This window comes from Miniopterus schreibersii (genome assembly GCF_964146895.1).
Source record: "Miniopterus schreibersii genome assembly, chromosome: 11".
In the NCBI taxonomy this organism is placed as follows: domain Eukaryota; kingdom Metazoa; phylum Chordata; class Mammalia; order Chiroptera; family Miniopteridae; genus Miniopterus; species Miniopterus schreibersii.
Window position 1 is genome coordinate 44815034 of NC_138111.1, and position 14832 is coordinate 44829865.

General features: G+C 32.0%; 1 protein-coding gene across 4 annotated transcripts in view; it reads left to right on the forward strand.

Annotated features, from left to right (window-relative positions):
* Positions 1 to 14832, forward strand: part of JAK2 (Janus kinase 2) — an 85907-nt gene that overhangs the window by 55691 nt on the left and 15384 nt on the right. For all 4 annotated transcript variants that reach the window (XM_081152384.1, XM_081152383.1, XM_081152382.1 and 1 more), the window contains 8 exons: positions 2086 to 2407; positions 3227 to 3346; positions 5334 to 5491; positions 6307 to 6418; positions 7979 to 8165; positions 8679 to 8806; positions 10790 to 10924; positions 12244 to 12331. In XM_081152384.1, the coding sequence (XP_081008510.1) occupies positions 2086 to 2407; positions 3227 to 3346; positions 5334 to 5491; positions 6307 to 6418; positions 7979 to 8165; positions 8679 to 8806; positions 10790 to 10924; positions 12244 to 12331 (1250 nt within the window). The remainder of the gene's footprint in view (positions 1 to 2085; positions 2408 to 3226; positions 3347 to 5333; positions 5492 to 6306; positions 6419 to 7978; positions 8166 to 8678; positions 8807 to 10789; positions 10925 to 12243; positions 12332 to 14832) is intronic.

Below are 14832 nucleotides of genomic sequence, written 5' to 3' on the forward strand. Positions count from 1 at the left end.
AGAGACTGAGCGCAGGTGTATATAGGTTTGTCAGCAGGATATTGAGGGAACTCTGCTTAGAGAAGCTTTTTAAAAAGAGAAGAAAAGAAATATGAAGTCATGAGCTGAAAGTGAGCAGGGATGTAGCTGATGTTTGAGGAAACTGGAGAAGGTTTGGCATGGTTGTGGGACTTGGGAAAATTAGTTGAACAGAAATGTCATAAAAGTGGTGGAAGTGATGAAAGCCTATTTAAAATTGGTGATTATGAATGTACAATGCAACACATATTCCCTCTCAAATCACTTTCTCCAGAAGTACTGGCTATTTGAGTATGAAACTGAGAGTTCCTGCAGGGACTTAGAGTAGAGTGGTAGGGAAGGGAGTAAGAAGTGGTATGCTGATAAATGTTTAACAGGCAGCTCTTGGGAGAGGTGGCAGGGAAGGTCTGGTTTGTTTATAATTTTTGCTGATATCCATGAATACTACATTCATGGCCAATCTTAAGGTATCAACCTGACATCACTGAATGCAGAATTGGGAAGATATGAGCAGTAGCAAACCCTTTCCACCACTCGTATGGTACCTCAGTTTTTTAATGTAATCCGTTCCGGAAGACCGAGTTCTGAAACGTTTGAAAACCAAGGGATCCACAGCTGACAGCTAGGCCTCGGGATCTTGCACTCTGCGGAAGCTGCAGGGCATGTTCAACTCCTGAGGCATGTTCGAAAACTGAAGCATTTTCGTCCAAGTTTACGGTGTTCGTAACCCGAAATGTTCGTCAATGGAGACGTTCAAAAACCGAAGCACCACTGTATGATACACACTCATAACCTCAAAAGCATAGGTAGTACTAAAATATAAAATAAAAATTTTAATGTAAAATAATTAGGAATTAACATGTTTTGAGTACTTATTATCTGTATTTTAATATAATTTATTCATTTGTAAGTTTATATAACTTAAATTTTAATGATGGCTGTTTAACAATCAGCTCAAAATAATCCTTAAAATGTAATAATGAGCTGTCAGCATGAGCCACTCCAACATCAGCTGTGAATACTCAAGTACAGTATAGTGTGATAAATAATGTTATGGAGCAGTGCACAGAACACTATTAGACAAATCAGGCAGCATCTAATGTAGAGGTCCAGAAAGGTTCCCTGGATTTGATGATGCTCGAGGTGAGACTTGTGGGATGAGTAAGAGCTAACCAGGTAGGAAATGGGTGATGGGAAGAAGGATTTGCATATATGAAAAGCATGGAAATTTAATATAGTTGGTTTTTCAGAAATAAAATGTTAATTATTTGTCAGATATTTGAGCAGGAGGGAAATACATTATCTACTTTCTTCAGGATATTTATTTTTAATTTTTATTTTTAAAATATATCTATTTTTTTCAGAGACAGGAAGGGAGAGGGGGAGAGAGAGAAATAAAAACATCAATGATGGAGAGTCATTGATCGGCTGCCTCCTGCACTCCCCCAACTGGGGACCGAGCCCACAACCCGGGCACATGCCCTAACTGGGAATCAAACCGCAGTCCCCTGGACCCATCTCTATTTTACATAGAAATGGAAGTACTAAAGAGCCTGAACATTTTCAAATAAAATTGTTTTGATTGCAAAAGAATTATTAGGAGTTATTGAAGCTGCCCTATGAAAATAATGTATACAAAAGAAGTATGTTTGCATAACAAACAACAGCAGCATTCAACAAATGTAGCAAGTTCCAGAATGCAGATTAATATTTGTGTAAGGCATCATAGGAAGTATTTGCAACACAGTGCCACAAAAATGGTATATAAGATAATCAGAGAAAGCAAATTTCTAGGGACTCCATTATTAACTAGACCAACTTCATTTTGTTAGGGGAAGAAAATGAACAAATCCTATTCTAAACATTTATGGTAATTCAGAGAGAATTTGTATATATATTCATATCATCAACCTGAAGAATATTGTGTGGGTGGTGACTATGTCACCTTTCTCCATTTGTGTGCTTATAGCACTTATCATGGAAAAAGGTGGTAATTTCTCTTTTAATTTTGTTTTAGATTTATATTCCAATTTGTTTTGGTTAGCTATGTGTGCTCTTTCTCCCCAGCTACAAGACATTCTTACCAAAATGTATTCGAGCAAAGATCCAAGACTATCATATTTTGACAAGAAAGCGAATAAGGTACAGATTTCGCAGATTTATTGAGCAGTTCAGCCATTGCAAAGCCACTGCCAGAAATTTGAAACTTAAGTATCTTATAAATCTGGAAACTCTTCAGTCTGCCTTCTACACAGAGCAATTTGAAGTAAAAGAACCTGGAAGAGGTCCTTCAGGTGAGGAGATTTTTGCAACCATTATAATAACTGGAAACGGTGGAATTCAGTGGTCAAGAGGGAAACATAAAGAATGTGAGACACTGACAGAACAGGTAATTCTTAATGATATGTTCTCATTCTTTGTTAATTTAAGTAAAATGTCAATAGAAACAAAGTACTTTTAGTTATTTGAAACACGGCCTTGTACTTTTTTTCTCCCGTTGATAGAAGTGTATGTTTTTAATGGTGTGAATCCATCAAGGTCATATCTATAGCTCTTTTCTGATTGTTCTTAAATGTTTTTTATTTAATTCTCTATGACAAAATAATTAGTAATGGTATTCTTATAGTTTCAGAAAAGGCACAGAAAAAAAGTGATTTTTAAGGTAGTTTTGCCTCCTTTTTTTCTTTTACTATTATTTAAATTTTTTTTCTTTTATTATTATTAATAGAGGAGGCACAATCATAAAATTTAATATCCTAGAAAAGATTAATTTTAATGGATTTTATGATGATGTATACCTGTTAAATAATTTAATTTGTCTTAGGATTGCATTATAAGTTTTAAGTTTGTTCTTATCTGTTGTTCTTAGATTTTTAAAGATTTAAAAAAAATTTTAGTCTTTATTCTGTGGTAAACTTTCAATTTTTTTGGCAATGGTTGCTTTTAAATGTTGATTGGATTGAAGGGTACTAGAGCACACTTAAGATTCCTGGCACCCTTTAATGCTTTCATTTTTAAGTCAAAGCAAGATACAGTGTAGTCTAGGGTTAGAATATTGGTGGGGAGAAAATCCCATTTAATACTTATTTATTGCTGTCAATACTTTATCTTAAAGAATTTGTTATGAATGTTATCTCCTTCATAAGTCCTGTTTTAAAATGCCTCCATGATTCTACCTGTTTTTAATTTTAAATGCTCTTAATTGTAGGATTTACAGTTATATTGTGATTTTCCTGATATTATTGATGTCAGTATTAAGCAGGCAAATCAAGAAGGCTCAAATGAAAGCAGAATTGTAACTATCCATAAGCAAGATGGTAAAAATCTGGTAAGTTTGCTTTATAACTAAATAATGGGTATGTTATACAGTTTTTAGAAGTATTTCTTTTTAATATCCAAGTTATCTTGTAGAAATTTTTATTATAGTTTTAAATATAGCTCTAAACATAAATATCAGTTTAGTTAGCTTTTTGATTACATAGAGCTTTTTGTATTACTACCAAGACTATCTTCCCACAGAGTTTCTTACACATTAATGTATTTTTCACTCATTTTTATGATTAGCCAAGCATCAGTTACTTTTCCTTCTCACTCTGGGTTACGCTGGTTCCCTGCTGTAGTTCTTTTCCGAACTATCATCTTTTTTTTACCAATAGAGATGTGAATAGTACTTACTAATACTGCCTAATTAAAGGAGAGAAAGAAATCAAAATAGTATTACCAGGAATTTATATAACAAAATGTAAACCAATCCCAGGTAGCCCTACCCAAACTGTAAGACATGATTGAGTCTAAAAGATTTAACCCTTTCTCTTTTATTAAATAGATTCAGAAATCCCTTTTATTTTAATTGAAAATAAAGAAATAAATTCTTTTATTCTGTCTTCTTAAATGTCTTATAAATCTGGTTCTGTTTTCTTTTTAACTTAGATATGTCTTAACTTTCTGGCTTAAATGTCATATTAATGTTACTTGTTCATTTAACTTAAGTATCTGTATGTACCTCTCTGGCCATTTCAGGTTTATATTACCAAAATTATAACTAACTTGCAACTCATTTTAGTCAGGATGCTTTCCTGTTCTTAGATAAAAATATTAATAGTGCACCTACTCCCTACTAGACTATGAGCTTCTTGTATGTTTTTACTGCGTGCACCTTGCACAGTGAGTGCTATAAGGCCTAGTTTAGGAAGACCTTGATAAGTACTTCATGGAAATTATTTACTTTGACTCTCTCTTAAGTTGGATTCCTCGTTTTCTGAATCTCATATTTGCCTTGTTTTTCTGGGTACATCCTCAAGTACCTGTTAGTATTTTTATAGGGACTGTGACAAATTAGAAAATTAATTTAGGGAAGATTTTTTAATATCTTTATGAGGGGAGGTTTTCTATTTAAGAACATAATAAATCTTCTATATATTCAAGTAAAAAGTTGTATCTCACAAAAGTTTTGAAGTTTTTCTGAAAGTGATTTTGTACATTTTTGGTCAAGTTTAATTCTAGATATTACATTTTTTGTTGTTATTACACATGGGGCTGTGCTTTTTTATTTTAGAATCTGACTTTTTTATGTGTGAAAGATATTGATTTCTGCATCCTGCTCTCTTAATAAGTTATCTTAATGTAGTAGTTTTATACTTTTCTTTTGGGTTCCCTGAGTATACAGTCATATAACCTCCAAATAGAGATGGTTTACCTCCTTGTTTCCAATTCTATATTTATATTTGCTTTCTATGTTAGTATAATAGAGTACAGTACACTATTAAATAGTGGGCTTTCTTATTCCTGATTTTAGGAGAAGTTGCTTCAGTGTTTTCCCATTAAATAAGATGCTGTATTTTAGACTGATTATATTTTTACTTATGCATGATATAATCATAGCATAGCTATATATGGCTTTAGTTTATACTATATACATTTTAGTTTATAGCATGAGTACTTTAACTTAGCAGGGTATGTTTGGTATGTAAAAATAAATGCTCATTATTTCTAATTAATACCAACTTTTATATCAGATTAGATAGATTTCTAATTGAGATGACTGGCACATTTTTCTAATGAGGATACTGGAAAATATAGTAAAATTATGGATGTAGAGTGAACTATAATTGGAAAGGCATGACAAGCACATACTCAAGAGGGTCTTAAATATTAGAAGAATTTATCATGCACATTGGACCATAAAAGACATTTGAGCAATTTGGAAGAAAATTTAGGAGTATTAATCTAACAACATGGAGTGAAAAGAATTTTCAATATGTAGCATGCAGTTGACTTTTTAAATGATACTTTTTCCCCCCCTTTTCTCTGCTTAGGAAATTGAACTTAGCTCATTAAAGGAAGCTTTGTCTTTTGTGTCATTAATTGATGGATATTATAGATTAACTGCAGATGCACATCATTACCTCTGTAAAGAAGTAGCATCTCCAGTGGTGCTTGAAAATATACAAAGCAACTGTCATGGCCCAATTTCGTGAGTAATACAGACTTTAGAAGTAAATTTTTAAAATAGTAAATGAAATATTTACAAAGAAGGCTTTATACAACAGAGTAATATACATAGGTTTAAGAATTTAGAAAAAAATATCTTACCTGAAGTTTTTTTTGTACTAAAAGTCTATTTATAACCAGAGTAAATAATAATCAGAATTATTTAGGATATAACTTATCACCTGTATCTCAATCTACAATACTTTTTACTTGTATAAGTTTGACATTTAGCTGCCTAGGTGTGTTATGAGATAGTGATAAGTGAAACAGAGATGATTCCTGCTTTCATGTAGATTGCATTTTAACTTTTCTTTCAAGATGTGCAGCTTCAATCAAACATATAGCAAATTTTAAAAACCAGTCTTTATTACTTTCTATGGGTCTCCTACTAGACTTTGGTATTATAGTAAATATTAAAATAATACACATGAATTTTTATATTTGAAATTGCTGTGGTAGAAGAGACACAAGTGTTTTATGATATTGTGTGCACAGTTAAATGAAGTTTAAGAGAGTGAGTATGGGTTTTAAACTACTAAGTTTGCAATCAGAAGGCAGAAAATTCAAATGAATGAATTTTTTGTCATTTTGTGTGTCCTGTAATACCTTTTATTTGTTTTTAAAGCAATATAATTGTCCCTTGAATTGGTTTGAACTTTTAATATTTTTCCTTACAAGATTATTGATAAACTTATAAAGTAGAGGAGACTTCTAAAAATTCTGAGTTTTAGATTTGACTTATGATCTTTTAGATGACATCTTGCTATGTTATCATTCACATTACTTCTTTACCTTTAGAATGGATTTTGCCATAAGTAAACTGAAGAAAGCAGGTAATCAGACTGGACTATATGTACTTCGATGCAGTCCTAAGGAGTTTAATAAATATTTTTTGACTTTTGCTGTTGAGGTTAGTATGTCACATTAATTAACAGTAACATCTTTATTTAGTCTATGTAATTTCTCTGTCATGTTTATCTACCATATATAGTTCCTTTTTTGTACTCTGAATTATAGCTCTGGATATAACTAGCATAATAATATTTAACTTACCTCAGGGATTCCACATGTATAAGAAAATATAATTTCTAAAGTTTATATAAAACTATAAAATGACTTATAATGTCCTTCTGTCCTTTTATGTAGAATTTATTTTACTTTATTTTTTGATGCTTGGGTATCACAAGTGTGCCAAATTGCATCAAGTCTCTTAAAAGTCTCCTTTTTCAGAAAAATGGAAATCTTTACCAAAACATCTAGAACAAAATAAATCAGAAGCAAACTTTCCTTTGGCTAGTAATGGTTACAAGATTAGAGTGAAATAGGACAATAATAAAGAAACAAACATTATTGAACTTTTAATTAGTAGGTTCTCTTTTTCTTCTTTTTAAAAAAATATATTTTAAAATCCTCACCCGTGGATATGTTTTTTATTGATTTTAGAGAGAGAGGAAGGGAAAAAAAGAGAGAGAGAAACATCAATGTGAGAGAGAAACATCGATCGGTTGTCTCCTGTATGCACCTGACCAGGGATCAAACCCGCAGCCTTTTGGTGTACGGGATGATGCTCCAATCAACTGAGCCACCTGGCCAGGGCTAACTAGTGGTTTTTCAATATTAAGAATAACAATCTACAATGTATATTTTAAGCATAAAACTACAATGAAACCTCACTGTTAATACAGATTATTTGGATCTCATCTAAGATTGTTGACGATCCAAAATTATCTAAAAAGATACTATCACTTACAAATGGTTCTAAAAATAGATGAATGAACATGTTCATTATATAGCACATAAGACAAACACTAAAAAAACTGAAAAAAATATTAAAATCTCCATGTTGGAGACAATTATACAAATACAGTAGTGGCACAGTGGAGTGGGTAATCACCTTTGCTTGTGGAATCTGGTGAGACTTATAGGGAGGAGCTCACAGAAAGTGGTACTTGAACTGAGTTTTAGGAATGAATAGAAGTCCATTGCTCAGAAGGAGAAGATGTACATTCATAGGTAGAAAGAGAGCATGTACAGTTATCAAGGCATGAAATAGCATGGCACTTGCTTGGAATTTTTTGTCAGTTAATATAGCTAGAACATAGGCTGTATTTTGGGAGTGGCAGTTGAGGTTGGAGATGGAGGCAGAAGCTTGTTCAAGGAATGCCTTATTATACACTAAATTAGTTATAGACTTTAATAAATGATGGAAAGATGTTGATGGTATTATTATTGTTAATTATCATTGCTTTTTTAAAAAAATAAATTCTACTCTTAAGCCATTTCTATAGACTATACAATATATTTTTGAGGACTCAAGCACCACTGTCACCCTAAACTGGTACTACATTAGGATTCATGATTCAAATGTCTACATATTTTGTTGGTTATTTTTGTGAAATGCATTTTGTCACAATTACTATGACATCCATTGTGATTTTCCCTCCCTCTCTTTATAATTAAACTTGTATAGCGAGAAAATGTCATTGAATATAAGCACTGTTTGATTACAAAAAATGAGAATGGAGAATACAACCTCACTGGGACTAAGAAGAACTTCAGTAATCTTAAAGATCTTTTGAATTGCTACCAGATGGAAACTGTTCGCTCAGACAATATAATTTTCCAGTTTACAAAATGCTGTCCCCCAAAGCCAAAAGGTAAAGTAATTTTCTAGTTATTTGTAAAATACGGGTCATGGCTTGTGTATATAGTGAGTGATATCTTCAGTATATTGATTTTTTTAAAAATATAGAAGAAGCAGCTCCAAAAACAGATACATTTTTGTCTCATTCTTTCATAAATATACCCTCAAATAGGATTGTTCAGTTTGGTTTGGATTTTCTAGAAGCGATGTGAAGTTCCATAATTCTAACATGATATTTTAAAATAATAATGCTTGATATAAATCAGTCATTTATTGAAGTGAAAGAAAGCCCTCAATACCAAATTCTCATATGTGGTTCTAAGTAAAAACTTTCATATTTTAATTTCTATATCTTAAAATAAAAATAGTAAGGTTGGAAATCTCGTGAAATAATATAATTATTAAAAATTATTATAATTTCGGAAAATTTATATTTAGTTAAGGAAGTGATAATAATTTTGAATATTTGAAATAACTAATTAGAGTACATATATGTTTTTCATTATTTCTTTTTTTTCTTTTACAGATAAATCAAACCTTCTAGTCTTTAGAACGAATAGTGTTTCTGATGTACCAATCTCACCAACACTACAGAGGCATAATAATGTGAACCAAATGGTGTTTCACAAAATCAGAAATGAAGATTTGGTATTTGTAAGTCATTAGATGCTGATTATTGTCTTATTTGTCCTTTTAAAATAACAACTGTTTTCCACTATATTCATGTGACATTTGGTATTATTATATTATAACCTATATTGTTAAAATTTTGTTGCACTTTAAATATTTGTATTTCTTGTGAAAGTATAATACCAAACTTGAGTTAGAAGTTAGTAAAATTAATTACTTTAAGAAGGGAATTGTGTTCTTTTGGCAGAATTTGAAAAATTTCTTTATAAATCATAAATTAAAAATTAAAAATCTTCTACAAAAGACCTATATCTTAATTCTCAAGTTGTAGAGAATGTAAGGGAAATTCAAGGGGCGAAAAATAAAGAAGAAACTGAAAACAGTAGTGCATAAGAGCTGATGTTTTGGCTGTAGAATGATGTTGGGGGTTCAGATTAGTCTCACTAATTATGGGGATTAAGATCTAAAAGCAGAGCCAAATCTTAAGGCCTATAGAAGACCAGGAGTTAAAAGCAAGGCCATCTCTGAATAAAGCCAGGACCTTAGTTGGGCTCTTAGGGAAAAAGTCTCTCCTGAGAATTTGTAATCATAGGCTTTTGAATTTGGGTTTCTTTATACCACCTGCATGATCTGAAAAACCCTAAGCTAATAAATAAAAATAAAAATGATATTCCCCTAATAATACCTAGTAATACCTGTGGTGATTGGTGGAAGCAGAAACAAAATCTTTTTGGAAGAACATACTCTTAACCTAGCTCACTCAGGACTTCACAGATGAAATGACTCCAAGCATGAGCTTTTAATTGAAAAAATTAAAAGGGAAATAACCCAAGAGTAAGCAAGAGTCAGCAGACCAACAAACACCAAAAGTATTTCATATAACAGACTTTTTAGAGATTATAAAATACATATTTTTAAAGATATAAAAGGAGTTGAAAACATGGGGAAAAAATAAGACATTATTTTAAAAGACCAAAAATATTTAGAGAAGAAAAATATAGAAATGAAAAATATACTCACTGACATTAAAACAAAATGGACAGGTTAATAAGCAGATTACTTATAATTGAAGAGATAATTAGTGAATTGGAAGATAAACCTGAAAATTTTTCAGATATAGCAGATAGGGAGAAAGAAATGGAAATTATGAAAGAGATTAAGGGACATGGTGAGCAGAACGAAAAAGAGAAAGCTCAACTGATATCTGAGCTCCGTAAAGAGACAGTAGATGTAATTATCAAGAATTGGAAAGATGTGAATGCTCAGGCGAATTATGGGAAGCAAAGAGTTGCCAGGTAACCTGACATTACGAAACTAACCCTAGTAGAGTTTCAGTCTGAACATGGGCAGCCCTGCTTCAGAGTTCAGGGTTTCAACAATTACTCTGTAAAGATATGCAAGAAATATTAGTAATAGTAGTAATGGCTAATTATTGAGCATTTCCTATTGTCATGGACTGTACTAAGTACTTTCATATATTTATTCACTTATTGTTCATAACAGTCTATGGAAAAATAGCTATTCCCATTCCTCCAATAAGGAAACCAAGACAGCTGCAGCAGAGGGAGGTTAAATTGCCTGTACGGGGTCAAACAACTAGAAGGTGGTAGGTAATAAGGAACAAGTCAGATATTCTGCCTCCACAGACCACACTGTACTGCCTTTCTTCTGCACTGTTAGGAAAGGCAAACAAAAATATTCACATGTAAATAAATGTAGGTAAACACCGACACTACAAATAAGTGATAATTATAGCTTATTCGGGGGGTTTAAAAACCGGGTAGAACCAAATTACACTCTCTTCACTAATCCTTGTTTTCTTGTCTTCTGTTCCTGTGTAAGGAAGGAGAGTATAATTAATTTGGAGCCTTAAATCTGGGTTTAGTTTGTAAGGGAAATATTTGCTCATGGATTTTTTTTTTAAACTCTGTCATTGAACATATTTTCTGATTCTCACATCTTTATCCATCTTTACTCATTTTTTCCCTTCCTTTCTTTCTTTTAAAGAATGAAAGCCTTGGCCAAGGCACTTTTACAAAAATTTTCAAAGGTATAAGAAGAGAAGTAGGAGACTATGGTCAACTACATGAAACAGAAGTTCTTTTAAAAGTTCTGGATAAAGCACATAGAAACTATTCAGAGGTGTGTATGTTCTTTGTGTAGTTAATGTAGTTGATATTTAAAGATGTGGTTTCATATGCACACAATACATTCATGCTTGTAGCTTTTCAAAATTGTAACTTTAAAAAATATATATATTAAGGACCTTTCTGAGGATGCTTTCTAGTGTGGCTATAGAAAATTATAGAATATTTTTTATAATAACTTTTCCAAACTAATTACTTTTAGCATTGTGTTATGGGTATTATTGCATCTCTGCATATACTAAGGCGGTGGTTTTCAAACTTGGCTCCCAGAGCTTTATGGATTCCACAGATTTCCTCCACAATTTCATCTACTGAAAAAGAAAAAAAGAGAGTTTAGCTCTACTCAGTGTGGCTCAGTTGGTTAAGTGTCATCCTGTACAACAAAGGGTTGCCTGTTCAATTCCCTGTCTGGACTCACTCCCTGGTTGTGGGCTTGGTCCCCAGGAGGTGGCAAGCAGAAGGCAGCCAATTAATGTTTCGCTCTCACATTGATGTTTCTCTTTCTCTCCCTCTCCCTTCCCCTTTCTCTAAAAATTTTTTTTAAAAAAGAGAGTTTATATTAAGGAGTATTCTAGGTGAAATATGGATTCCAGAGATACTTGCCCACATCAACCCAGCTGCCATTTGACTGAGTTCTTCACATAGCAAGGCATCACCAAACATTTGTGATGCTTAAAATATCTTAAAGGATGTTAGTAGAAGATGATGTGAAGCATATAAGTCGAAGAGTTGTTCTAATCCAGAACACCACAGTGTTGGCGAATGTGATTCTCAACATCCATAGCCAGAAGTTCTAATCAAAGTTTGGCTGAATTAGAGTTATATCAATACCAAGCTAAATCTCCCAACATAGTTGTCGTGATATTTTTTCTGCACAGAGATCATTCTTAATTCCTTAGGAAGTGTTATTTGAAGCTCCTATCCATTTACTTCAGTCCCATATTACTATCTCTGGTGTCTACCTCTGTTTGTACCTCTGTCTTCTACTCTAGGTGCCATGGGTCTAAACCTGTTTATCTTCCATCATTCATACTGCCCTGTACCACTATTGCTCTTTCATTGCTATCTCCTATTCAAGCTTTATTGAGGAGTTTCCTAAGAATGAACTCTAGCATTAAGGTTGATGGCATTGTAAGACCATATAAGAGGACCAAAGCACATTGTAACCATATATATCTATATCTATATAGTTCTGCTGAGAATAGGAGGAAGTGCATTTCTCTTATGTCAAAGAGTATCTTTCTGAACTGTTAATACTTACACGCACAGACAATAATTCTTTTGCATTTTTTTGTATGGTTTTCTTTTCCTTAGTCTTTCTTTGAAGCAGCAAGCATGATGAGCCAGCTTTCTCACAAGCATCTGGTTTTAAATTATGGAGTATGTGTCTGTGGAGAGGAGAGTAAGTAAATCTCTGGCTTTCTTATGTTAATGTTATGCCTTTCTCAGTACGTCCATTTTTGTTTATATAGAAAATTCAATTTCAGGATCATAGTTATGTCTCAGTATAAACCATAGTTTAACAGGAATTAAATATTGTTGAAACCAAAAACATTATAGAACTCTTCAGTTAGGTCTTCTAAAAAAGAAAACCAATGAATGAAATTAAAATGCAGAAAATAGTTATTATGGCTTATGTTAAAATGCCAAAACAGTAGAGTATTATAGTAAACATGTTTACTAATATTTTACCGTAACAGTATACAGGGTGGGACAAAAGTGGGTTTATAGTTATGAGTACATAAAACAGAGTTTATTCTTGTATTATTATTTGTTAATTATTGTATTATTTTTCATACGAACAATTGTAAACCTACTTTTGCCCCACCCTGTAGATTATGACTGGTTTAGCGTAACATTGGAATAACTGGCCGTTTCAGTACAGTACCCATTTATTTGGAATTATAAAGCAAAGCATATAAATTATAAACTGATTTTTTAAAATAGTTCATTGCTTTTTTTAGAGAGAGAGGAAGGGAGAGGGGGAGAGAGAGAAACATTGATATGAGAGTGTAACATCAGTTGGCAGTCTCCTGCATGCACCCTACTGGGGATTGAGCTGGAAACCAGGCATGTGCCCTGACTGGGAATCGAACCAGCAACCTGGCAGTGCACAGGACATCCCCCAACCAACTGAGCCACATCTGCCAGGGCTAGACTGATTTTTAATGAAACTCACTGAAATGATTAGATGTTGATGATTAAATATACTTTATGTCTAAATTTAGACTTCATAAAAACTCACAAGGTTTATATTCAGAAACTTTCTGTATAATTCTCCACTTTCCATTATGTGGATTAGATACACATCCATACTTATATAACATTGCTTCATATATTTGAAAATTGAAAGTCTTTTTAAAGGCAGTGGCTTTCAAATCTGTTTTCTGGAAGTTCCTCAGGTATTTCAGGGGGTTAATAAAATGAGAGTAAATCTAAGTGCAGTAGTGGAGAGTTCTGCCCACTTACCACCAACTAGAGTGGTTCTGTATTTATCTCTTTTATTCATTGATGTTATAATTTTTCACTTGGGGGGAAAAAGAATACACTTAGAGCATATAATCCCAATTCTTACACTTGCTTTTATACTTATTTCATTGTTTCTGTGATGTACTTTTTTCACATTAAAAAATATCTGAAATTGAGAAGCTGTGATATAATTGATTGCATGTCAGTTTAATGGATAATTTTTTTCTTTAATGACATAAAATAAGGGGACATGACAATCTGTGGTATCTGTGAAATATAGTAAGTCTTAAATGCTGCATAAAAAGTTTTATTGTGCTCCTGTTCATTGTAACTCCTAGGTGTTTTGTTTTTTTTTACATTTTCCCTGACAAATTTACCTTCAGATACTTTTCTAAAATTAAATTTATTAGGGTAACATTGGTCAATTTTTAATTATTGGTATATGGATTGTTCTCCAAATTATGGGCAGCAAAATTTTGTTTTTGTTACCCCACAAGGTCCATAGGCAACTTTTGTTACTAACAGTTGTTATATACCAAATGAAAACTAAGTTTTTTTAATATTAAATCAAGCAGAATCACAATTTGAGATTAGATCTGTAGTATGCATTTTAAAGCAAAAATATGAAACATAGGTATATATGAAGTACAGGCACTTAATAACTTAATGGGCCATGAACTAACATGGATTACCATGTGAAGTCTGTAAGAATTTCTTTAAAACTATATAGCATGATACCATGTTTAAAATTTTCACTTGAATTTTTGTGGGTTTTATTTTGTATCTTAATTTTCCATTATTTAATTTTGAAAACAACACTATTTATGCTTTATAAAAAAACAAAATGACCTCAATAAATTCAAATTTGAAATAAGGAACTTGAGCTTACTCTATTACAAATTATTACTAGATGAATGTAAATAAACCCTAAACCCAGTTAATTACTTTATTAAATAACATAACGTGTTTATGTAAACAGTTTTGGCTTTCAGGAACTAAGTCAGTACTAACAGGGTGGGGAATTTTTACTGTGTCTTAAAGGCAGTCAACGCTCTTTTTAAGAGCAAATACTTCTTTCTCTGGCAAAATATATTTTAATAATATTTTTTAAAAATACTTTTAAAGATAAAGCAATGCAAAACTAATTTTTTTACAGCATAAATTAAAGGAGTGGATACAGTTTAAACTCAAATAGAGATTGCTGTTAATTTTTGTGTGTGGAAGAAGAATTTCAGGAAGTTTTGAATGTCTAAACAGTTTTATGGAAGAAAATTAATTATGTGAGAAATTTTATTTGTTTTAAAAAAGCAGCCATAATTTAGCAATGACACATAGAGGTGTGCTGAAGTAATATTTTATATATGTGTGTGTGTATAAATGTATATATAATGTCATTATATAAAATTTTATATATAGTTTTATATATATTTATGT